Source organism: Silurus aristotelis (genome assembly GCF_946808225.1).
Source record: "Silurus aristotelis genome assembly, chromosome: 4".
Lineage (NCBI taxonomy): Eukaryota > Metazoa > Chordata > Actinopteri > Siluriformes > Siluridae > Silurus > Silurus aristotelis.
In genome coordinates this window covers 32,441,606-32,468,118 of record NC_139577.1, presented here as the reverse complement: position 1 = coordinate 32,468,118, position 26,513 = coordinate 32,441,606, and the positions used below count along the sequence as shown (strand labels likewise).

At 38.3% G+C, this 26,513-nt stretch overlaps 1 protein-coding gene and 1 long non-coding RNA gene across 2 annotated transcripts in view; both read left to right on the top strand.

The window, feature by feature from the left end:
* hpgd (15-hydroxyprostaglandin dehydrogenase) overlaps window positions 1–18,705 on the top strand; it is a 31,153-nt gene extending 12,448 nt beyond the window's left edge. Inside the window, exons 5-7 of the mRNA XM_083538864.1 lie at window positions 12,337–12,413; window positions 14,556–14,719; window positions 17,560–18,705. Coding sequence (XP_083394990.1) covers window positions 12,337–12,413; window positions 14,556–14,719; window positions 17,560–17,683 — 365 coding nt within the window. The 3' untranslated portion in view covers window positions 17,684–18,705. The remainder of the gene's footprint in view (window positions 1–12,336; window positions 12,414–14,555; window positions 14,720–17,559) is intronic.
* On the top strand, window positions 14,726–16,520 carry LOC310724629. The gene is made up of 2 exons (XR_014533109.1): window positions 14,726–16,157; window positions 16,195–16,520. It is a non-coding gene; the product is annotated as an uncharacterized lncRNA (long non-coding RNA).
* Window positions 18,706–26,513: the final 7,808 nt, after the last annotated feature.

Genomic DNA, 26,513 nt, shown 5'->3' with positions numbered 1-26,513 from the left:
TGAAAGGAGTACTCCTCTTTAACCGAGTCAAGAAAACGAAATGTGACGAACAAAATGAGGCAGCGTGACTTGAAATGTGTGTCATGCTTTTCAACAATAGCAAAAGTTTGCGATCGAGGGACACTTTGGGATGTGTTTCTGTTTGTGATGTGTTTGATTCAGACGCTCATATAAACACATCCCATTCCACCTTTAGTCCCCATTTGCTCCTATAATAACCTCGACTTTTCCGGAAAGATGTTCCAATAGATTGTGTCGAGATTTGTGCTCAAGTGTGTTAGTAAAGTCTGGAATTGATGTAGGTGAGGTGAGGAGGCCTGGGGTGCGGTCAGTGTCGATATTCATCCCAAAGGTGTTCAAGAGAGTTGGAGCACTCTTGCAGAACCATGTAAAACAGATCTTCATGGAGCAGGTTTAGGTCTCCTAGTTCAAGAGAAGAGACAACTTAATGGTATCAAAAACATCCTTAACATTTTTGTGCCTTTAAGTTTGTGGTAACAGTTTGTGAAAGATTTACATTCGTCAGGTTTCTTAATACTTTTGTCTATAGAGTATATGGATATAGATCATTAACATACAGTGCATCTGGAGTTTTCACAGCTTCACTTTTTCCACATTTTGTTATGTTACAGTTTTATTCCAAACTGGATAAAATTTTTTATTTTCCTCTAAATTCTACAAACAATAACCCATAATGACAACGTGAAAGAAGTTTGTTTGAAATATTTGCAAATGTATGAAATAGAAAAAAACAAAACTATCACATGTACATAAATATTCACAGCCGTTGCCATGACACTCAACATTGAGCTCAGGTGCATCCTGTTTCCACTGATCTTCCTTGAGATGTTTCTACAACTTGATTGGAGTCCACCTGTGGTAAATTCAGTTGATTGAACATGATTTGAAAAGACACACACCTGATCTATATGAGTTCCCACAGTTAACAGTGTATGTCAGAGCACAAACCAAGCCCTGAAGTCCAAGGAATTGTCTGTTGACCTCCGAGACAGGATTGTATCGAGGCACAGATCTGGGGAAGGTGACAGAAAAATGTGTGCTGCATTGAAGGTCCCAATGAGCACAGTGGCCTCCATCATCCGTAAATGGAAGAAGTTTGGAACCACCAGGACCAGAAGAACAATCATCTCTGCAGCACTCCACCAATTAGGCCTGTATGGTAGAGGGCCCAGACGGGAGCCACTTCTCTGTAAAAGGCACTTGACATCCCCTCTGGACTCAGTAAAAGGCACCTGAACACTCAGACCATGAGAAATAAAGATTTAACTCTTTGGCCTGAATGCCAAGAGCCATGTCTGGAGGAAACCAAGCCAATACCATCTCCACAGTGAAGCATGGTGGTGGCATGATCATGGTGTGGGGATGTTTTTCAGTGACAGAAACTGGAAGACTGGTCAGGATCGAGGGAAAGATAAATGTAGCACTATACATAGACCTTGATGAAAACCGGCTCTAGAGGGTTCTGGACCTCAGACTGGGCCGGTGGGACAAAGACAAAGAAAGGAAGACTCTGTGAATGTCAAGTCAAGTCAAGTCAAGTTTATTTGTATAGCGCTTTTCACAACAGACATTGTCTCAAAGCAGCTTTACAGAAAACAACAGTGAAGGTGAATGGTGTGCGTTTGTCCCTGATGAGCAGCCGTGGCGACAGTGGCAAGGAAAAACTCCCTTAGATGATATGAGGAAGAAACCTTGAGAGGAACCAGACTCAAAGGGGAACCCATCCTCATATGGGTGACATCAAAAGTTTGGTCATAAATCTTTCAACAATACAGAACAATTTGTGATCATCATAGATCCAGCATCAGCTTCTCCATGCCAGGGCCTTTAAACACTCGGCATCTACTTCTCCATGATCATCCATAGGTCCATAATCTTCACGAGGTGGGACGTGACTGGAGCTGGCCAAACCTCAGGAAGCCTCGGGATGGGGAGAGAAAGAGAAGCAGTGGAGAGGAATTAGCGTAGCTGCTGTTCATGATATTAACAGCACAAGTTGATAATGTGCATGTGATCAGATGTTCTGGAGCACAAGGTTGTGATGTGATGTGTGTGATGTGTGTTATGTGTAGGCTTTGCTAAAAAGATATGTTTTTAATCTGCACTTAAACTGGGAGAGTGTATCTGAACCCCGAACACTGTCAGGAAGACTATTCCAGAGTTTAGGAGCTAAATGTGAAAATGCTCTACCGCCTTTAGTGGACTTTGCTATTCTAGGAACTACTAGAAGCCCAGAGTTTTGAGATCTCAGGGAGCGTGACGGATTGTAGCGTGTTAAGAGACTGGATAGATACATGGGAGCCAAACCATTTAGTGCTTTATAAGTGAGTAGCAGTAGTTTGTAGTCTATTCGAAACTTAATAGGAAGCCAATGTAGGGACGATAAGATTGGGGTTATATGATCGTATTTTCTTGACCTAGTAAGAACTCTTGCTGCGGCATTCTGAACTAACTGAAGCTTGTTTATTAATGATGCAGGACATCCACCTAGTAATGCATTACAGTAGTCTATTCTAGAGGTCATAAACGCATGGACGAGCTTCTCTGCATCAGATATAGATAACATATTTCTTAGCTTAGAAATATTTCTAAGGTGAAAGAAGGCTGTTTTTGTAACTTGATTGATGTGATTTTTAAAAGATAAGTTGCTGTCTAAAATAACTCCCAGGTCTTTTACCGTTGAACTAGTAGTTACAGAACAACCGTCTAAATGCAGGCTGAGATGCTGGAGCTTCTGTGTACTATTTTTTGGGCCGATGAGCAAAATCTCCGTTTTATCAGGATTTAATAGCAGAAAGTTATGGGTCATCCAATCTCTTATTTCTTCAACACACTCAGTTATGCGAGCTAATTGAGCTGTATCGCCTGGTTTGGATGAAATATATAGCTGGGTATCATCAGCATAACAATGGAAGCTAATTCCATGCCTTCTAATAATATTTCCTAATGGAAGCATGTATATTGTAAAAAGCAGGGGTCCCAGAACTGACCCTTGTGGCACGCCATAATTTACTAGCATTATCCTGGATAGCTCTCCATTTAAATCTACGAAATGGTAACGATTGGACAGGTAGGATTTAAACCAGCTTAATGCCTGTCCCTGAATACCGATGTAATTCTGTAAGCGATCGAGGAGAAGATCATGATCTATAGTGTCGAACGCAGCACTAAGATCTAGTAAAACTAATAGGGAGATGTAGCCTTGGTCTGAAGCTAAAAACAGGTCGTTAGTGATTTTAACTAGAGCAGTTTCTGTGCTATGATGGGGCCTAAAACCTGACTGAAACTCTTCAAAGATATTGTTCTCCTGCAAGTGGTTACATAACTGGGCAGCGACAATCTTTTCTAAAATCTTAGACATAAATGGGAGATTTGAAATTGGTCTGTAATTCGATAGCGTGTTTGGATCCAGATTAGGTTTTTTAATGAGTTTTTCAATGTCTTTGAGAGGCCCAGCCAGAGCCCAGACTTGAACCTGATTGAACATCTTGGAGAAATCTAAAAATGGCTGTGCACTGACACTCCCCATCCAACCTGATGGAGGAGCTTGAGAGGTTCTGCAAAGAAGAATGGGACAAACTGGCAAAAATAGATGTCAAACTTGTAGCATCAAACTCAAAAAGACTTGAGGCTGTAAATGGTGCCAAAGGAATTTTAACAAAGTATTGAACAAAAGCTGTGAATATTTATGTACGTGATTTTTTGTTGTTGTTGTTGTTGTTTTTTTTTTTTTATATATAATTTTCAAAGATTTTAAACAAACTTCTTTCACATTGTCATTATGGGTTTTGTTTGTAGAATTTGGGGGAAAATAATAATTTTTATCCATTTTGGAATGAGAAAAGTGCTGGGAATACTTTACTGCTGGGAATACTGTAGCTAAGCATCCAAACCATGCATTCTGTCAGTGTTAACATTAGCCTGTTCTTTTTTTTTTTTTTTGCTCGAGCAGAGGAACTAGACTCGGTTAAACAAAACATGACATTCCCTCTAAACACGCTTGAGGCACGTTCAAACACGAGCGTATGGTCTTCAGATGGCTGAGAGCAATACTGCTCATGGGCTAAAGAGCGTCCCGTGATGAGAGTCGGTGATAGGCAAAGTACCTGGATCCGTTTCAGTTTTTACAAACACTCCACATGCGCACACCCACCCACACACACACACACACACACACACACACACACACACACACACACACACACACACTGCTCCATGCACCAAGGTTATGTTATGACTACTTGTCTAATGAGGAATTTATTCAGGTCAGACTACTGTACAGTTCAAAATCATTGAATAAATCTGATTTACTGTCTTGCATTTAGCATTGAGAAATATGTTACAGATATAAAAATAGAACATTATGTTTACTGCTTTTGGCAGACACCCGTATCCAAAGCAATTTACATCTGAGCAGTTAAAGGCCTTGCTCCAGGGCCCAACAGCAGCAGCTTGGTGGTGCTGGGATTTGACCTTCCAATCCAGAGTCCAATGAATTAACCACTGAGCTACAGGTTAAATAATATAAATTGGGATCAGCAGAAAAAAAAAAAAAGTAGGCAGTAGTTAAAGGAGATGCAGCAGCAGGTTGAAGAGGGATGTGGCGAAAGCCAAGGAAAAGGCATATGAGGAGCTGTAGGAGAGGTTGGACACTAAGGAAGGCGAGAAGGATTTGTAGCGATTGGCCAGGCAGAGGAACCAAGCTGGGAAGGATGTGCTGCAAGTTAGAGCAGTAAAGGATGGAGATAAAAATGTGTTGACTAGTGAGGAGAGTGTGTTGAGAAGGTGGAGGGAGGATTTTGAGCAGCTGATGAACGAGGAAAATGAGAGAGAGAGAAGGTTGGATGGTGTGGAGATGGTGAAGCGGGAAGTGGATAGGATTAGTAAGGAGGAAGTGAGAGCAGCGATTAAGAGGATGAAGAGTGGAAAGTCGGTAGGACCAGATGACATAGCAGTGGAAGCGTGGAGATGTTTAGGAGAGATGGCAGTGGAGTTTTTAACCAGATTGTTGAACAGGATTTTGGAAGGTGAGAGGATGCCTGAGGAATGGAGAAGGAGTGTGCTGGTACCGATCTTTAAGCATAAGGGAGATGTGCAGACCTGCAGTAACTACAGGGGAATTAAGTTGAACAGTCACACCATGAAGTTATGGGGAAGAGTAGTGGAAGCCAAGCTGAGAGAAGAGGTGACCATCTGTGAGCAACAGTATGGTTTCATGCCGAGGAAGAGCACCACAGACGTATTATTTGCTTTGAGGATGTTGATGGAGAAGTTTGGAAGGTCAGAAGGAGTTGCATTGTGTGTTTGTGGATTTAGAGAAAGCGTACATCAGGGTGAAGAGAGCAGTTTTGTATGAGAAAGTCAGTTCACAATGGACATTGTCTCAAAGCAGCTTTAAAGAATTTAAGAGTTAAGGTGAATGGTGTGTATTTATCCCTGATGAGCAGCCTGGGGTCAATTGTGGCAAAGAAAAACTCCCCTAGCTGTTATGAGGAAAAAACCTTGAGAGGAACCAGACTCAAAAATGGAACTTCATCCTCATTTGGGTGACATCAAGAGTTTGATTATAGTCTTTAAACAATACAGAACACTGGAGAGTGAGAACTAACATGAGCACTGGAGTGTGTGATTATAAGTAATGTTCTTTTTATAGTCTTATACAGTCAGTTGACGTTGTGGAACCAGGAGCTACTGAGCAGCTCATAAAATAGATCAACATCTGAGATCATCATAGATCCAACACTAGCTTCTCCATGCCAGAAACTTTAAACACTCAAAGAGGTCCAGTGTCCGAACTCCACATGATGTTGGGTCTAATTGGCACTGGTACGTTTCTAGATGGTTCTGGATGTTCGCGAGTTCGGCATCTACTTCTTTAAAGGTCCATAATCTTCATGAGGAGGGACGTGACTGGGGCTGGAGCACCCTCAGGATGCCTCGGGATGGGGAGGGAAAGAGAAGCAGTGGAGAGGAATTAGCGTAGCTGCTGTTCATGATATTAACAGCACAAGTTGATGATGTGCATGTGATCAGATGTTCTGGAGCACAAGGTTATGATGTGAGACGTATGTTATGTGTAGACTTTGCTAAAAAGATACGTCTTTAATCTGCACTTAAACTGGGTGAGTGTGTCTGAGCCCCGAACACTGTCAGGAAGACTGTTCCAGAGTTTAGAAGCTAAATGTGAGAATGTTCTACGAACTTTAGTGGACTTTGCTATTCTAGAAACTACTAGAAGTCCAGAGTTTTGAGATCTCAGGGAGTGTGACGGATTGTAGCGTATTAAAAGGCTGAATAGATACATGGGAGCCAAACCATTTAGATTCGAAACTTAACAGGTAGCCAGTGTAGGGATGAGAAGATTGGGGTTATATGGTCATATTTTCTAGACCTTGTGAGAACTCTGGCTGCTGCATTCTGGACAAACTGTAGCTTGTTTATTAATGATGCAGGACATCCACCTAGTAATGCATTAGGAGGTCATGAACGTGTGGACAAGCATCAGATATAGACAACATGTTTCTTAGCTTAGCAATATTTCTAAAGAAGAAGAAGAAGTCTAAAATAATGTGAGAAGAGTGGAGAAAAGTGGCAGAAGTGATTTGTGATAAAGGAAAGGAGGAAATGAGGAAGGACAAGGAGGAGGTTTATGGATGTGGTGAGGGAATACATGCAGGTAGTTGTTGTAGAGGACAGGAGTGTATGGAGATGGATGATATATATATATTACTCTGTATATTTTAGAGGTGTAACCTACACAAAATTCACAGTTCGGTACATAGATTTTTAATTAAAGAGTTTATTAATATTAACATTTGTGAACATTAACAGTTTACATTTTTAAAACAATGTTTAATAAAATTTGTTTTGTTAAATAATAAAAAAAAAAATTTTTTGATAAAAAATTCCAAATATAACAATAATAATAAAATAAAAATCAATTAAAATGGCACAAATTAAACTGATTAAATAAAAGTACTCATTACTACTACTACTGTTTCAGTGTCACGCTGGTAACAGGACCTCAAGTCATATTAATAAATTCATACAAAAGAATTTTGTGACCCAATGAATGTATTCAGGCTGAACAACCACCATATAGAACACATGCAGAGAAAAGATGATGATCAGAAACGTCTCTGTTCTCAGTCGTGTTCTCATCACTGACTCCCTCTGTCTTATTCATGTTAACCCCAGACTTCTTACTGCCTTCTGTCCTGCTCATTGTGAGCTTCATAAACTCGTCTACGTCTGTGGTGTGAGAGAGACAGGAAATGATGCACCAGTGGATTGAAAAAGCCACGCCATAACAAGAAATATGTTGATGGGCTGAAATATTGATCGCCACTAAATAGATTAAAACTAAAGTAACGAGTCTGGTTTGAAAATGTAAGAAGTAGAAAGTATAGATATTTGTGTAAAAATGTAATGAGTGAGAGTAAAAAGTCCGAAAAATAAATAGTGAAGTAAAATACTGATACCAGAAAAATCAATTTAACTACAATAACAAAGTATTTGTACTTAATCACGTCCCCCTTAAGGTTCGACACCTTTTTGGTAATACAGATGTGTATATACAGTAAGTGTGTGTGTGTGTGTGTGTGTGTGTGTGTGTGTGTGTGTGTGTGTGTGTGTGTGTGTGTGTGTGTGTGTTCTACATTTAATATTGACTTTTCTAAAGTTATGATCCACATAACTGTTACTTACTTCCGCGTACTTTAACAAATGTCTTCATTCCTTCCATCCTTCATTCATTCACTCCCTCAATATGTGGAATTGTCAGGATTTTCTCCTTTGATAATAAATTCTTGAAGCTGGATATAAAATGCGAGAGAATTTATATCGCTAGCATTAGCGATGACCAGGAAGGGGTCACGGTTTTGTGCACGTGAAAAACGCGCTACAAATCGTGTTTCCGGGACGGAGTGAGTAGCCACAGTGACATTGCGCTAACTCTACTTTCTTTTGTTATACCACTGGCAGTTTTGTGTATGTTTTCAAGTTTAATAATAATTAAAAAATATATATATATATATAAAAAAACAGTGACAATGCATTCAAAGTGCGAGGCGGAGAATAACTTGTGGTCCGCCACTTTTTATGTTCCTGAAGGAACCCAGATTGTACTATAACTTTATTGCAACCGTAAAAAGGTTGCATTTTGTACACATATAAAAGCACAAAACAGAAAGCCCTGTACTGAAAAAATTCAGGATGAATGCATGTACCATTAAACCCCTATTTATATATATATATATATACATTATATAAAATGATATAATTTAGAAACAGCAACATCTGTTCCAGTTTCCATCCAACTCTTAAACACATGCAGGTCGATAGATTGCCCCTAGATATTTATTTCTTTGGTTGGTTGTTTGTGTTTGTGTTTTTTTTAATCTATTTATTTTATTATTTTATGACTGGAACCATTTCCTTATAAACAGCCTCAAATCCATTGATATTCATTGCAGTCTTTTTTTTTTTTTTTTTCGATTGATGGACTGCAATAACTTTTAAACTTATAACAAAACATCAAAAAACGCTATTTTGGAAATTACATGTTTGAAAAGTAGCATATTTTTCTTAGCATGTTCTTCAGGATCCACCACATTCCTGACTTACATTCCTGCTGAAGAGTCATTTATTTAACCAAAAGGTTTGCTTAAAGACAGTTAATTATCACAAATCTTATCCCAAGATCATCACACACATTAAATCGTCTCAGTTCTTTGAATTGGCTCAATCTCGAAGCCGAAACACGTCTTTACCATCAGTTTAATGAAGGAGGCGTGGCTTAACGTTTGAGGGCGGAGTTGTAGTTGTTAGTGATTCGGACGGTCCTTCAAATTTGCTTTGTACATATATATATATTTTTGTAACGGCTTTATTCTGATATACTGAAAAATAAAGTATTTAACATTCTTGAACCTCCCCACATTTTGTATTGCCATAATCGCATATTATAATCTTAGATAAAGTGGGAAAATGGGTAGATCGTTTACAAACCAAAACATGTGAAAGTTGCAGTTGTACAAGTATCCGCCCAATAAATGTCACAATAATTGCGTGCAATTAAAGCGTCACCTGGTCTACTGAATACTGTTCTAGGATGAATAAGACTTCCTGGAAAACCTAAACAAACAAGTACATGAAGATCGAGCAGATAGAAGAACAAGTCCGGGCCAAAAGTACTGATTAGGGTTTGTGTGTGTGTGTGTGTGTGTGTGTGTGTGTGTGTGTGTGTGTGTGTGTGTGTGTGTGTGTGTGTGTGTGTGTGTGTGTGTGTGTTCAAATGCATACTTTCTAGCTAATCAGAATATCCAATATGTATACACATATATGTATACATATGGGATATTCTGATTAGCTAGAAAGTATGCTCAACCACTGATGAGGGTAAAGGTGGGAGATGCGTACATTCTGGCGGCATCCCAATGTTTCGTACCACATGAATGCTTCTACATTTGCTGTATCACTATCAGTATTTTAAGATAAAAAAATCTGAAGTTGAACCATCATAAAATATGAACTACCTGTGTATATATATATATATATAATACCTGCTGTCCTTCCGCCTCCTGCATACAGTTTTTCTGCAACACAGTTCTTGTGCTGATATGAATTATTAATTGCCAGAGGATCTTTGGAACTCTTCAGCTATAAAATTAGCAGAATGTAGGCGACTTTTCATTCCAGCACCTCAGCATTCGGTTATCTCTGTACTGTGACTGTACGTGGTGTTCCCCTCGGTCTTCCACATGGCTGAGTCCATGCTGTTCCTAAACCCTTCCACTGTCCAATAATAGCAATACATTTACAGTGGAGGGGTTAAGGGCCTTGCTCCGGAGGTGGACAGATCATTTCTCCAAACATTCAGCTGAAATACTTTGCCATGCCTCTTGTAAAACTTGACAAAGGGGTTCCTCAATAGTTGGAGTTTTCTTTCTGACTTTGTGATCCAGTTTATCCAATACATTAACGAAAGGGTTAAAAGTCATTTGTCATTTGTAATGTTATTGTATGTTTATGTGTGATAACTTACAGTGTTTTTGCCTTTTCAAACTCTGGCATGGCTAAACAGATAAAAATTAGCCATTGATGCTAACACTAGCTTATTTACAGTATTGTACCGTTGGTCAATGAGCACCACCGCTATTAAATAATTAAATAAATAAAATAAATAAGTAAAGAGAAGTTCAATAGGATTTAGGTGCAGTGACTGGGAGGTCATTTTAATATAGATATCACTCCAGACGACTCTCTAAATAACGCTTAAATAACTCGGACGTACACTTCGGCTCATCGTCTTGTACGGTGAAGGCGGTTCCAATGAGCCGCAGTCCAGACGGAATCTCATTGTGTTAAAGTTTGGAATGGTTCTTTTTACTTTCCGAAATAAGTCTTTAAACTTCCCTGGTCCAAAACAACCCCGAACCATTTCGCTTCCACCTCCATGTTTGACTGTGGGGGTGAGGGAGTCTGATCATATCTTCTCTCTCCTCTGTTAGAGCCAAAAATGGCCTTCACAGAACTTTCTCGAAGTCATCCACTGTCCAGTTCTTCATGCGTCTGCAAGATTAGGTGTTTTTGTACTTCTGACAGTTTTAAAGTGCTTTTTGAGACTGTATATGTATGTATTTATACACACACCATGGTCTGTCTAAAAAATTTGATTCTGATCAGCTGGAAGCTGCAGTATTTACTTTGGAAGCACATATATCCTTTCCGGTGTGATATTTCTGCACTTACAGCAACAGCTGTCATCTCTGCAACACGTCTCTGTAGCATTACCTCATTCCATACTTACCTCTTTATCACATCCTGATGCAGAGTTTGTAGTCATATGACCTTTCGCGGGGAAAACACATGAAAACAGAGGCTCCCATTGTCCCGGCACGGATTAGTCTTGTCAACAGCGTGTTTGCATTCACTCATCTAGAACCCACAGGAAGCTCTTTAATTGTAAACGCTGCCTTTGCATGTCCTCGTCTCGGTAATTGAAGGCTTGGTGCCGGTCGTAAAGTTGTTTATCATGTCAGAGCCTCGAGGTTCGAGGCGACAGATTAAGAACACAAATGCGGCGTGATAGCAGAGTCAAAAAACTAAACAGAGCCGACAAACATCTGAAATGTATTAGTGCGTAGAAAGAAAAAGAGCATGAAGAGGTTTCGTGTTTGTCTATAAAGAAAAAGTGGTGCTGAGCCTGAAGATTTATTTAGTGCAGGAAATGATCCTTGGCCAATTTTTGGTCCTGGAGCACAGCTTTTTGTTTGAGCGCTCGGCTGCTGGAGGGAATTTTTAATGCGCTGCTTTAAAACTGACGGATAAAAAGAAAAAATCTGCTCCATTTTTTTTTTCTTTTTCCATGACGACTTTGGGAATGGTGACACAGTGATGCTGTCGGTGGTGCTTTTGCATTGATCCTGAAAGACTGAATTACTGCAAGAACATTCAATATATCGATCGATGCGTAGGAAGCGATGCGATGCGACAAATTGGTTCAATAGGTGTCGTCGATTCTATTTGAGGTCAACCGATTCATCGGTTTTGGATATTAATCGGCACCGGACGTTAATTGCTGGAACTATCAGCTATCGGCAAAAATCCGTACCAATAGTTTTTCCGTCTTTCGGTCCGCTGTCATTACAATAGCGGACCCTAGAGGCAAATTTGTTTGTTTGTTTTTACACGTAAGACTGTGCGCTGCACAGAGAGCGCTATATTATATGTTATTTATAATTTATTCATTATATCATTCTATTTATTAATAAATATTTTCATATTTATTACCTTTAGCACATTTTCATGATTCGGTACTGTTTTTTGTGGTTGTTGTTGTTTTTTTTATAAAGTTCAGCACTATTTCACATCGAGTGTTATGTATAATCGGTTATCAGCAAATATGATCCAATCTAAGTATTCCTTATCAGTCGACCTTTAGTTTCTATAGTAACGACTTACACAGGAAATTATTGCTAGTCTTTACATAATCTTAACATGCTAACGTGTGTAGAGTTTACGGAAGGAGTCTCCAGTGTCAGTGAGTACGGATTCAGATAAGGGGCAGGGTTTATATTTTCTTTTTAAATTCTTATTCGAGGAAAAATCGTTTGCCAACAATTTTTTACTCCACTCCATCACATTACTTCTAATATAATGGATACTTTTTCGACATCAGAACAACCGTCACATGTCACAGAATCTTCTCCTGCTGTGTTTTTTTTCTGTGTTGTGTGTAAATTGTTTACCCGTGTTTAAGGCTGGAAGGATTAAATGACCATGTTTTGACCAAGTGTTGTTTGTTTCCTACAGCATTCCTTCATTCCCCTTATCAGCCGGTCTACACGGCCACCAAACACGGCGTGATCGGCTTCTCCAGAGCGCTGGCGGTGAGTGAATCTAGAACTTTCGCTTGCTCAGCATCCTGACCCTCATACAGAGCCTGGAATAGAATCTACACACCAAATATTAACATAAATCAGCTAGATGATGAACTATAGGGTCGTATTTCAGCGAAATCTTTTATCACGCCCTTGTTGATTTGAGCTATTTCCTTACTGAGGGAATCCAGGGTTCGTCTGAGGGAACCATTTTAGGGTTCGCTCCGTTACCATATTTGGGCAAACGTGCTAAATTAGGTCCTTGGGGGAGTAAGGAATGATGTGGACTTCAGGAGAAAATGCAGAAATGATAGCGATCTGATGCCAAATAAGACACAGCTTATTTGGTGCAATAATTTCAAGCCTAAAATATATAGCAAAGTATTTCTGATTGCTAGTTTTATGATTGCTAGCTTTATTATTGCTACTTTGCTGGCTAATTAAAATATTATATAGTGTTGCATTGCAATTTTTCATTATTTTATGTTGTTTAAAAGCCCAGACACCACCAGATTTGATACAGTTCACTCCCACGTTCATTGTTTACTTGATTCATTAGGCCGAGTCGTAGAAATTCCACTTTTCGTGTCCCCCTCCCCCGCTCTAGTCCTGCAAGTGGCCACTTGTTTGATGCAGCCGTTCCTCATTTTCTGAGCCGGGCCTGAAGAGAAGTCCACTGGCCAAGACGTAGGTGTATGCTGCTGTTCACAATCGTTTTCCCAGCCACCAAATGTAATCACTCACCAGGATGTTGCTAACCAAGTGCTGTGTTTTTTATGTCTTTATGCAATTGTTTTTTATGCATTACTGTTACTTTACTCTCCACCATATATGTAACTTTCCATTTTATCTGTAACTTGACACCATATCTGGATATCATTACATTATCTGTAACTCCCCACCATATCTATGACTTCCCACCATATCTGTAACTCTCCACTATATCTGTAACTTGACACTAATCTGGATATCATTACATTATCTCAAACTCTCCACCATATCTGTAACTTTTCACCATATCTGTAACTTTTTACCATATCTGTAACTTTTTACCATATCTGTAACTCTCCACTATATCTATGACTTCCCACCATATCTGTAACTTGACACCATATCTGAAACTCTCCACAATATCTGTAACTCTCCACCATATCTATATCTTTTTACCACATCTGTAACTCCCCACCATATCTGTAACTCTCCACCACATCTGTACCTCCCCACCATATCTATACCTCCCCACCATATCTGAAACTCTCCACAATATCTGAAACTCTCCACAATATCTGTAACTCTCCACCATATCTATAACTTTTCACCATATCTGTAACTCTCCACCATATCTATAACTTTTCACCATATCTGTAACTTTTCACCATATCTGTAACTCTCCACCATATCTGTAACTTTCCACCATATCTATAACTTTTCACCATATCTGTAACTCCCCACCATATCTGAAACTCTCCACCATATCTAAAACTCTCCACAATATCTGAAACTCTCCACTATATCTGTAACTCCCCACCATATCTTTAACTCTCCACCATATCTGTAACTCCCCACCATATCTGTAACTCCCCACCATATCTGTAACTCTCCACCATATCTGTAACTCCCCACCATATCTTTAACTCTCCACCATATCTGTAACTCCCCACCATATCTGTAACTCCCCACCATATCTGTAACTCTCGACCACATCTGTAACTCTCCACAATATCTTTAACTCTCCATCATATCTGTAACTCCCCACCATATCTGTAACTCTCGACCACATCTGTAACTCTCCACAATATCTTTAACTCTCCATCATATCTGTAACTCTCCACCATATCTGTAACTTTTCACCACATCTGTAACTCTCCACCATATCTGTAACTCTCCACCATATCTGTAACTATTGGCCAACAAATTGCATGATAAGAGTAATATGTTGAAGGCTAGTGAGAAATGTTGGACAAGTCACCAAGTTGAAAAATGAGTCCTTCAAGTTGGGAAATGTTCCAAGCCACTGTGATTTATTACACACACACACACACACACACACACACACACACACACACACACACCGATCACAGATCCAGAATGTTGACTCACTGTTTGTGCTGTGTGTGCACTCAGACTGAACTTTTTTGTCGTTGTGGGCAGGATGCGTCGGAGCATTGCAACTACGGAGTGAGGATTAATGTCCTGTGTCCAGCCTTCGTGGACACGCAGCTCCTCCTTAGCGTTGAGCGTGAAGAAACCATGGGCAAATTCATTAAATACAAAGACGATTTAAAGCAGAAGATGGACAAGTTCGGGGTTTTAAAGTGAGTATTTGAATATTTTGCAGAATGTGTTTCATTTAATGATGCAAAACTGTCCACATTTCAATTTATAAATTACTAGAGAGATCAGTGGAAGAGTGGTGGAGATGGAGGGATAAGTGATGCACTGGTGGAGAATGAAGGGATCATTGAAACAGTGGTGGAGGAAGGAGGGATCAGTGGAGGTGTGATAGGGGTTGGAGGGATCAGTAGGGTGGTGCTAGAGGATGAAGGGACCAGTGGAGGATTGGTAGAAGATGGAGGGATCAGTGGAGCAGTGGTGGAAATTGGAGGGATTAGTGGAGCAGTGGTGGAAAATGGGAGGATCAGTGCTAGAAGAAAGAGGGATTAGTGGAAGAGTGGTGGAGATGGAGGAATGAGTAATGCAGTGGTGGAAAATGGAGAGATCAGTGGAGGATGGAGGGATTAGTGGAGCAGTGGTAGAGGATGGAAGGATCAGTGGAGCAGTGGTAGAGGATGGAAGGATCAGTGGAGCAGTGGTAGAGAATGGAAGGATCAGTGGAGCAGTGGTAGAGAATGGAAGGATCAGTGCAGCAGTGGTAAAGGAAGGAAGGATCAGTGGAGCACTGGTAGTGGATGGAAGGAACAGTGGAGCAGTAGTAGGGGATGAAAGGATCAGTGGAGCAGTGGTAAAGGAAGAAAGGAACAGAGGAGCAGTGGTAGAGGATGGAAGGATCAGTGGAGCATAGTGAGAAAAGTGCTGAAAGGTTTGGTTTTATAGACGTGCTTCATTCCCGATCAATTTGAGAGGTCAAACATCTCATCATCATAGGTAGAACTTCCAGGAGTGAGTTGCAGAAGACCAATCTTGGGATGACGAAGAACTGAAGAAGGACCTGAGAACCCAGTGTAGCTAAAAATTTACGAATTTGACTAGAATTGTAATGGAAAAAAATGGGCATGACCATGTCATATTGCCAGATTGTGTGAAGAAATGTTGAAGGTTGCCTGCAGTGTCCGAAGTTAAACTTACAGAGATGTCTATAAAGATCACAAGATCTTGAAGTGGAAATCAATTACCTGGGATGTACAGTTCAGTAGTTCTGCTGTCTTTTATACACAAAGTATGGTACATGCATTCCTCCAGCAGTACGTCATGTTCACGCTCGAGCAGAACATTTGCCATTATCTTAATGCGACTGCTCTTGTTTCTGTCAAAGGAACTTGTTTTTAACAATGCTTAGTGACTCATTGGGATACGGCGATAATAAAGCAGTCACTCGCCAGGAAACTAAACGCCTTCTTAATTGTGCGCTCATTGTAATGTTTATCCATCATCAGCGAGATCTCACTGCAAATCTTTCAGGGTTTAATGTCCTTAAGAAACACTTTTAAGAAAACAATTTTCAGCTGCTTGTGCTAAAGTGCCGTTCGACTGCCTACGTGCTGTACAAGAAACAGCAAAACACGGAACAAGAGCGTGAAGGAAAATTATTAACCCGGAATATAAGTACAAGTATTTCATTCAAATAGGGTAGAGAGTGCCTCAAGTGGGGATGAAGTGACCTACAGGGCAGAAACCTGTTCTATAGACTGATGACTAATAATGTTGGTCAGATGGCAGCCTGGTGATCGGATCTGGTTTTGGATCACTCTGGTCTGAAGTGATTTCTTTGAGCTTGTGATTATAAAGGAGTTCCTCAAGGCTGGGTCCTAAAACCGTTAAATTACAGACTCATTCTCTTTTATCGAGGCTCACCAGCAAATTTATAATATGTACAGATTTCACTTTGACATGAGGTCAAGTAGATCTATAGAAAAGTGTGATATTCCTGGGATTTTTTTTTTAAGTCAGTAGTTGAAGTTAATGTGTTGGCAACAGGAACAATGGACAAGTCCTGAGTGACTAACTGGTGTCTAAAAGACCATTTCTGATTGGTCCGAGCATCTCTAAAACAGCAGGTCTTGTGGAACAGATGGAGGGCTAGTAGAAGTCCTGTATAACTGAAAGTCTTTTTTTTCTTTCTTTCTTTCTTTCTTTCTTTCTTTCTTTCTTTCTTTCTTTCTTTCTTTCTTTCTTTCTTTCTTTCTTTATTTATTTATTTATTTATTTATTTGTAATGATTACATATTGTGCATTTCTTTTAACCAAATTTATTCATTTAAAACATTTAAAAAAATTTTTTTTTTTTCATGAATGTGGGAGTTCCATTTATTTATTCATTTATTTGGTTGGGTTTTTTTTTATTGATTGATTGGTTGATTGATTAATTGTTATATTCCTTTGGCATAATGCACGTTTTTATTTGTCCAATTTCTCAAATCATCTCAGGAAGAATTTTTTTGTCTCTCTTTTTTTATTGACATTTTAATGCAAGTTCATGGTTAAAATATTTTACGTTTATATATATATATATATATATATATATATATATATATATATATATATATATATATATATATATATATATATAATTTATTACAAATTATTTCCTCTTTGTTGGCACATTCATGGGTTTTATTGTTTACATGTGATTCCGTGATGGAGAAACATCCCAAATTAAACATTCGAAATTTTATATTCTCCAATACCGCATACACGTCCATATGGAAGTGGAAGCTCAGTGCTTAAGAAGTTGGAAATCTGATTTAAAGGTCACGAGTTCAAATCCCAACACTGCCAAGCTGCAAGACCCTTGGTCAAGGCTCTTGATCCTCAGCTGCTTGACTGTATTAAATAAGTCGCTCTGGATAAAGAGGTCTGACAAATGCCATAAACGTACTGTAATTTGATGATCACTGTAATGAACTTATCCTGTGTGTGTGTGTGTGTGTGTGTGTGTGTGTGTGTGTGTGTGTGTGTGTGTGTGTGTGTGTTCTAGGCCATCTCTGATCGCAGAGGGAATGATGCGCCTTATAACAGACGAGAGCCTCAATGGAGCCGTGATGAAGATCACCTGCTCTAAAGGGATTCACTTCCACGTGTACGAGCCTCTGTCAGCCTGAACCAGCACTTAATCAGCTGCTCTCCCGGCTCAGGGCTCTCATTCAGCAGCTTGTCCAGACTGGTCTCCAGAACAATCCGAGATCAGCACAGATGTGCCCGGGATTCCTGAGACGTTGGCTGTTGCAAACACAAAGAATGAGTTAAGACACATCAGGTGGAATATTTTACACGGTCGAAAGAAACCCACTGCTTACGGTTTGTGAAATTGCGGTGTATTTACACAAAGTGAAGCAGAACAACGTTTGTTGTGTTATTTGTGATTTACAGCTAAATACACTATATGGACAAAGGTTTAGGAACACCTGACTGTAAAATTATGTGCTTTTTGAACATCCTATTCCATATTTAGTCTCCATTCCACTTCCACTCTAGATTTTGGAGGGCGCCTGTGGAGATTTCAAATGGGGAAGCCTGAGGTGCAGTTCCAGTTCATTCCAAAAGCTCAATAAGCTTGATGGCGGAGCTCTATTGAAGGAGATCTTCCACTCCAACCCATGTTAAGCAGATCTTCATGGAGCTGGATTTGTGCAGGGGCATCTTCATGCTGGAACAGGTTTTGGTCTCCTAGCTCAAGTGAAGAGACAATTCAATGCTACAGCATCCAAAGACTTACAATCTACAATCGTGTGCCTCCAAGTTTGTGGTACCATTTTGGAGAAAAACCACATATGGCTAGGAAAGTCAGGTGTCCCAACATTTTTGTCCATGTAGTATAGATCAGTTTTTTTTTCTTCACTGTTGTGTGATTGTTGTGTATTGAGCACGATTGAAGCCAAGTTTATTATGAATCTTAAAAAAAAAAAAAAATCTGTAATTGCTTTTATTATATTTATTATTTACTTTTATTCCTGCTATAATCGACAGTGGAAATCCTTCTTTATTATATGATTTTATCAAATCGTGATGTTCCTATTTAGAGTGTAAAGTGTGCTAGAAAATATGCCTCCTATATGGAGTTTTAAAATAAAATTGGAAAATAAAGAAATAAATACACGAACTAAATAAAAATTAATAATAAATATACAACCAAGTTCACTGTTTATGTTTTAATTTGGTTCCATTAGAGCACTTTTAACAACGCACATTGTCTCAAAGCAGCTGTACAGAGTTAACGTGGTCATAAAGTTGTATAAATGTACTATAAGTTTGTTCCTTATGATTAATTTTATCTCTAATGAGCGATCCAGTGCTGACTGCGGCAAGAAAGAAACTCGCTGAGATGGTAGAAGAAACCTTGAGAGAAACCAGACTCAAAAGACTCATCCTCAGCATCGAACATGAATTCAGTAGAGTTCCATCATTGGTGAAAAATTGCATAGTGAATTATTTTAGATAAAATTATAATCTTTCTCCAGTGGAATGAAAAAGTCTTGGAAATGACACAATTTTATTTTGTTAATAAAGCAAAAATAAACAAGATAGCAAATCATTTTAAACCTTTCTGAAACTCATACAAATATTTCAGATATTTTACTATCACTATAGTAATACAGGCTCCTCCACAATTGTTTGAACCCCTAAAAAAAAATAATATTAGAGTGACATATCAAACTTATGATGGCGTTTTAGTGCCACGTAAAAAAAATATCAAGGTTAGGAGATTAAAGTCGTAGCAATATGAGAATAAAGTCAGTATTTTGAGAATAAAGTCAAATTTACGAGAATAAAGTCGTAATATTTTGAGAATAATATTTTGAGAATAAAGTCAAATTTACGAGAATAAAGTCGTAATATTGTGAGAATAAAGTAAAACTTACGAGAATAAAGTTGTAATATTTTGAGAACAAAGTAAAATTTAGGAGAATAAAGTCATAATATTAAAAAAAATTAAGTAAAACTTACAAGAATAAAGTCGTAATATTGTGAGAATAATATTTTGAGAATAAAGTCAAATTTACGAGAATAAAGTCGTAATATTTTGAGAATAATATTTTGAGAATAAAGTCAAATTTACGAGAATAAAGTCGTAATATTGTGAGAATAAAGTCAAATTTACGAGTATAAAGTCGTAATATTGTGAGAATAAAGTCAAATTTCCGAGAATAAAGTTGTAATATTTTGAGAATAATATTTTGAGAATAAAGTCAAATTTACGAGAATAAAGTCGTAATATTGTGAGAATAAAGTCAAACTTACGAGAATAAAGTTGTAATATTTTGAGAACAAAGTCAAAATTTAGGAGAATAAAGTCATAATATTTAAAAAATAAAGTAAAACTTACAAGAATAAAGTCGTAATATTGTGAGAATAAAGTCAAATTTACGAGAATAAAGTTCTAATATTTTGAGAATAAAGTAAAACTTACGAGAATAAAGCTGTAATATTTTGAGAACAAAGTAAAATTTAGGAGAATAAAGTCATAATATTTAAAAAATAAAGTAAAACTTACAAGAATAAAGTCGTAATATTTTGAGAACAAAGTCAAACTTACGAGAATAAAGTTGTAATATTTTGAGAATAATATTTTGAGAATAAAGTGAAACTTAAAAGAATAAAGTCGTAATGTTTCAGCCCCGGACCCCAGCTGGCAACATCGGAGATGTCGAGCACATCGGTGTCCAACTCCCTCAGGGTTGATCATCATCCTCGTAGTCTCTTGAGTATCAACATCTCCTGTTAGGATAGCATGCAGATGTAACCATTGATATCCTTCGAGTCACATTTCAGACTGCACAAAAGAGGTCATTTCCTCAATGTAGGTTTGATTTTTTTTCTTCTCAATCGATTAACTTTTCTACAGAACCGCTGCAGTGTTCGTTTACTAATTATAACTCCACATGGATGCACCAAAAGACAAAAAATTCCTTTATTGCTAAATCCGAACCTAAAGTGAGATTTAACTAAATCCTTCACATCCATTTTTACGCAAAAAGCGCAATTCTGCACTTTGAACTTGTATTGCTACAACTTTGTTCTTAAAATGTTTCCACTTTATTCTTGTAATTTTGACTTGAGTCATCATCCCTTAACCAATCAGAATTTGACAGCATATTAACAAGTATGTTCCAGAAGTTGTTACAATCCTTGAAAAAGTCCCTGAAGTTCAGATCTATCAATATGAAAAAGTCACCTTCCTCTAGTATATTGTTGCTGCGTCATTCCTATTTGCATATCGAAACCTGATTGGCTGGTATATTTTATGATGCAATAACGTTATTGCCTGGATTTTTTTCTTCCTTTTCCAGAATCTGGTACAATCATTAAGTACTGGCTTTTCAGGAAATATTTAAAGACTTCAAATGTGACAGCGAGGCGTAAAAGTATGCGTCACAGTGTTTATTGTGATCGAGGAATAAAATTCGTCTTTGTTTTTATTACTTCTTTCACTCTGATAAAAAAACGATAGGAAAATCTGGCATGGATTTAGAGACATGGAGTGTATATCAGGGCTAACATTCATAAATGATGTCAGAACACACACTCTCTCTCACACACACACACACACACACACACACACACACCGTCTCTATAAAATATTCCCCTACTCCTGTGTTTATGTGTTCAGCCACCTAAACACACACATGCACACGATTCAGTGCACTTAAACACCTTTTTATTCTGCTTTATGTCCCGGAGCTGCAAGTTGATGGCTGTAAACATGCCGAGTGACTGACCGAGCTCAGGCGGAACAGCCGGTTTTACTCGTAAACATTCTTCCTGGGTGGTAAATGATCAATTTCAGGCCACATGTGCCTTTAAATGCGGAATAAACATCGAAAATAAAAGTTAGAAAAGCTAGCAAAACAACTTTTCTCAGAAAGGGAAAAAAAAACTGCTGAATCATGTTAGATACACTAAATAGACAAAAGTATTATAGACCATAGGAGATATATATATATATAATTTTTGATCATCCCATTCCACAAATAGTCCCCATTTATCCTTATAATGACCTCCACTCTTCTGGGAAGATGTTCCACTAGACTTTGGAGTGTGTTTATGGAGATTTGGAGATATAGATTCATCCCTAAAGTTAGTTACTGATGTAGGTGAGATGATGTGAGGAGGCTTTGAGTGCAGCCAGTGTTCACATTCATCCCAAAGGTGTTCGATACACTAGTGCTGTGATCAAAGCTGTATAACAGGAGATCTTCAACTCCAACATCCCCATGTAAAGTATATCTTCATGGAGCTGGTTTTGTCCACAAGGGCATGGTCATGATGGAATAGGGTTGTGTCTCCTAGTTCGAATAAATGAAAAATATACTTCTACAGCATCTGTGTGCCTCTATGTTTGTGGTTACAGTTTGAGGAACATGGCTGGAAAAGTCAGCTTTGTTTTTTGTTTTTTTATATATATATATATATATATATATATATATATATATATATATATATATATATATATATATATATATATATATATAATGTAATATATATGACTCATCACAGTTAGCTTGCTAGTTTGTTGCTACCAAAGGACAAACATGGAGGGCTTCCATCATTTTTTTTTCCCTCCACTTTTGTATCTTGAACAAATACAGGGCAAAAGAAATGACATAATTCCAAGTTAAGACTTTCCACCTACTATGCGAAAAGTCAGCAGATTTAGCAGAGTTAACATAACTAGCATAGGGAAATTGGGCTTTAAAAGATGTTAAAAGGGAGTTTATGTGATCTCCAAAGGAGAAAAGAATCATACAAAAGTTCCTCTCATTTCTTTGTCAAAAACCAATTTCCAAGGTGTTGATACGTGAACAAAATGTTTTTTTTCAACAGTTTTTCACTCATCATTAAAAAGCTTGAGCCCAATAATGGGTCATGTGATGTGCCTTCCCAGTTTACCCCAGTTATAAACAGGAAACTGGCAGAAGAAAGGAAGCATGTGGAAAGCAGTTTGCGTTACAGGTTTAGACAATGCGATACATGATTACATAAAGACACGGCTGTGGAATTTGCTCACGTCACAGTGCGAAAGCGTGTAATGAGAGGGTTCGCGTGACACGCTGGGTGTGAAAGCTTTTCACACAAGCACTTTTACATGTGTGTACCTTCATGTACAGAATGCAAACACGTGCATGATGTCCAAAGAGAAAGCTTTCACACTCGTTTGATCCCCGAGGCTGAAGAGGGTGTGGACAAGTGAGAACACATGATAAGAATGTGTAGGTTGTGCTGCCGGCTGTCTTGCGCCTGTGCCGAAAGATTAGGATCTCAACTTATCTGCGATCTGAACGATCGAGGATTCACTCAGTAAAAGTCACAACACACCAGCAATGGCATCGCATTAAATATCAGCACTGAGAGAAACCTCAACTGCTCAGCTTTGGGCTTCAACTGAACAAACAATTATCTATTAATGGAATAAACAGAAAACTGGGTCCAAGATAAAAATGGATTAATAGATGCAATTCATTATAATAGATGATCACAAGCAGTGCTCAAATCCGGGACTCCCCATAAGGCATTAGGGGGTTATTTACTTGTCATGGGGGACCATGAGAAGTAAAAAAAATTGTGTTATGGGGGGGCCCCAAGATTATTTTAGTAAAAATATATGAATTACATAACAACTGGGGACCCCCCATAAGACTTAATTTAATTCGAGCACTGGTCAAAAGCCAGCGGGAGCTCAGGGGTTCAGGCTTTGGATCAGAAAGAGAACCCAGTACCACCAATCCCAATACCACTAAGCTGCTACTGCTGGGCCCTTGAGCAAGGCCCTTAACCCTCAACTGCTAAGCTGTAATTCAGTCTGAATAAGGGCGTCTGCCATAAATGCCATAAATGTAACAACAACATAATGACGAATCAGTTGCAATTCCTAACAAGGGAAACATTGTGTTCTTATCAGGGTAAGTTTGATAGGGAGGAGATTATTAGTCACTCAGTAATTCACATAACGTACACGTAGAGTCATCAGTCTGACCGGGGTTGGATGTATCGTTATCATAAGATAATGACTGACTACAGCAGAAGTATCCAGGGCAGGGATAAAGTGCTTTGAGTACCAGGGACATATTGACAAAGGTCACATGACTCCATGAATCACTCATGCTCTGAGATCTTAACTAATATTATGGTTGTGGTGTTGTGTGGTGTGGTTTGGTGATGTGATGTGTGCTCTCATGTAGGGTGAGGAGGCCTCGGGGTGCAGTCTGCGTTCCAATTCATACTAATAGGGTTGAGGTCAGAGCTCTAACAGGCCAATCAGGATCTTCCACTCCAACCCATGTGAACCACACACAGCAAAAAAAAAACTGTCTAAATATTAAATATTAAAATTGATAGGTGCAAAAATATTAATGCACCACAAATGACCAACATTAGGACTGTTGTGAAAGTACAGCTTCTAGACGTCTACAGTAAGTAGAACTGCTTCTAGACGTCTACATTAAGTAGAACTGCTTCTAGACGCCTACAGTAAGTAGAACTGCTTCTAGACATCTGCAGTGAGTAGAACTGCTTCTAGACATCCGCAGCAAGTAGAACTGCTTCTAGATGTCTACAGTAAGTAGAACTGCTTCTAGACTTCTATAGTAAGTAGAAGTGCTTCCAGACATCTACAGTAAGTAGAACTGCTTCTAGACGCCTACAGTAAGTAGAACTGCTTCTAGATGTCTACAGTAAGTAGAACTGCTTCTAGACTTCCACAGTAAGTAGAACTGCTTCTAGACTTCCACAGTAAGTAGAACTGCTTCTAGACATCTATAGTAAGTAGAAGTGCTTCCAGACATCTACAGTAAGTAGAACTGCTTCTAGATGTCTACATTAAGTAGAACTGCTTCTAGACATCTGCAGTAAGTGATACTGCTTCTAGACATCCACAGTAAGTAGAACGGCTTCTAGATGTCTACACTAAGTAGAACTGCTTCTAGACATCTACAGTAAGTAGAACTGCTTCTAGACTTCTACAGTAAGTAGAACTGCTTCTAGACATCTACAGTAAGTAGAACTGCTTCTAGACTTCTACAGTAAGTAGAACTGCTTCTAGACTTCTACAGTAAGTAGAACTGCTTCTAGACATCTACAGTAAGTAGAACTGCTTCTAGACTTCTACAGTAAGTAGAACTGCTTCTAGACTTCTACAGTAAGTAGAACTGCTTCTAGATGTCTACAGTAAGTAGAACTGCTTCTAGATGTCTACAGTAAAAAGCTTTTTCCACTATTGTGGATCAATTCATTGTTCTTGACAAATCGTTTTTAGTTAAGTGGTTACGTGGGTCCACCTGATGGACCACCAAATTATTGCTATGCCATGTCTTCTTAAGACATTCCGGATGTTTACGATTGAATTCCTATAGAAATGTTTAATGTTTCTTATACATGATTTCTTGTCATGTGACCTTTAATGGCATTTAATTCCCCAGTATTTTATTAATTAAAATAAAAAAATCTAAGCTGAATATCACAGAGCTTCCACCACCATGCTTTACTGTTGGTGTCTAATGTGCAACCATTTTTTTTTTCAAACACAACCGGACTAATTCGAAATTTCGCAATGGAGATGACTGCAGTTCAGCACTTATTTGTCTCTGTTTAACTGTTATTTTTGCTGTTTTCAGGTAATCCTGCAACTCTTTTCAAGTAACTCCTATCACAACGTCATTATCCTAGAATTATATCTTGCACAGGTCACCCATCTAGCTATAATTAGCTATGATTTCATAAAACGTTCCACCCACACTATTAAAGTATTGGGACACCTGACAATTTTTCAGCTATGCATTGTTCTTACTTAAACTGTTACCACAAAGTTTGGAGGCACACAAATGTATAAAAAGCTGCACGTTTGTGGTTGCAGTCAAATTAAATTTTTCCTTCACTTCAACTAGGAGATCCAAACCTGTTAAAGCATGACAATGCCCCTGTGTACAAATCCAGCTCCATGAAGATATGCTTTACATGGGTTGGAGTGGAAGATCTCCTGATATTGAATGTGAATGCTGACTGCACCCCGGGGCCTCCTGCATAAATCTCATAACTTTCCACAAGCTCACTCCAAAATCTAGTGGAACATCTTCCCAGAAGAGTGAATATTATTTTATGGAGAAATGGGGACTAAATGTGGAATGGGATGTTTAAAAGTATATATGACTCTTATGGTCTATACAACATTTGTCTATATAGTGTATCTAACATGATTCAGCATAGCAAGTTTGCTATTTTTTACTTTTAGGACAGAAACAAAACAAAAAAAAGTCATTTTGCTCGCTTTTGTATCTTCTATATTATACATTTATCCTGCAATTAAAGGCACATGTGGCCTGAAATCGATCATTTACCACCCAGAAAGAATGAGATTATGACTAAAACCAATTTTAGTGACAGAGGTTTTCTAGTGTTTAGCATTTTAGTGTCTTTGGAAGCTTTGGGCAGCTCGACTGATACTCGTTGGTTAAAAATTTACACAACCATTGACATCAACTTTTCATAAAGACATCAAGTGCAAACTGCACAAGAAAATTTTTTTGCAGCATCATGCAGCATATCTAGAACCTGATAACTGTCAAAAAAAATGACATTTTTATTATACTGAGTGGAATTTTTCCTTATTTTTCCTTATATATAATATATAATGGTCCTTTTATCCTTTTGCTTAATCAACTCATCAAAACTGTGTGACTCTCAGCAAACTAATCGATTAATAGAATAATATTAATGACTCAAACACTTATTGATTTTTATTACAATGATCATAAACCCAAAACCTACATCAAAAAAATTGCACACAAGTTCACAGGTGTTGTGGGTTGAGTTCGAGTCTGGAGTTTCTTCCATTATTTATTCCTCTCTAAATCTCCTTGATCAGTTCCACCCTGATTGATAAATTTCCTGCGTGTTTGACCAGTTACATTTTTATCCTCGTTAATAAAAAGGGACGAGTGA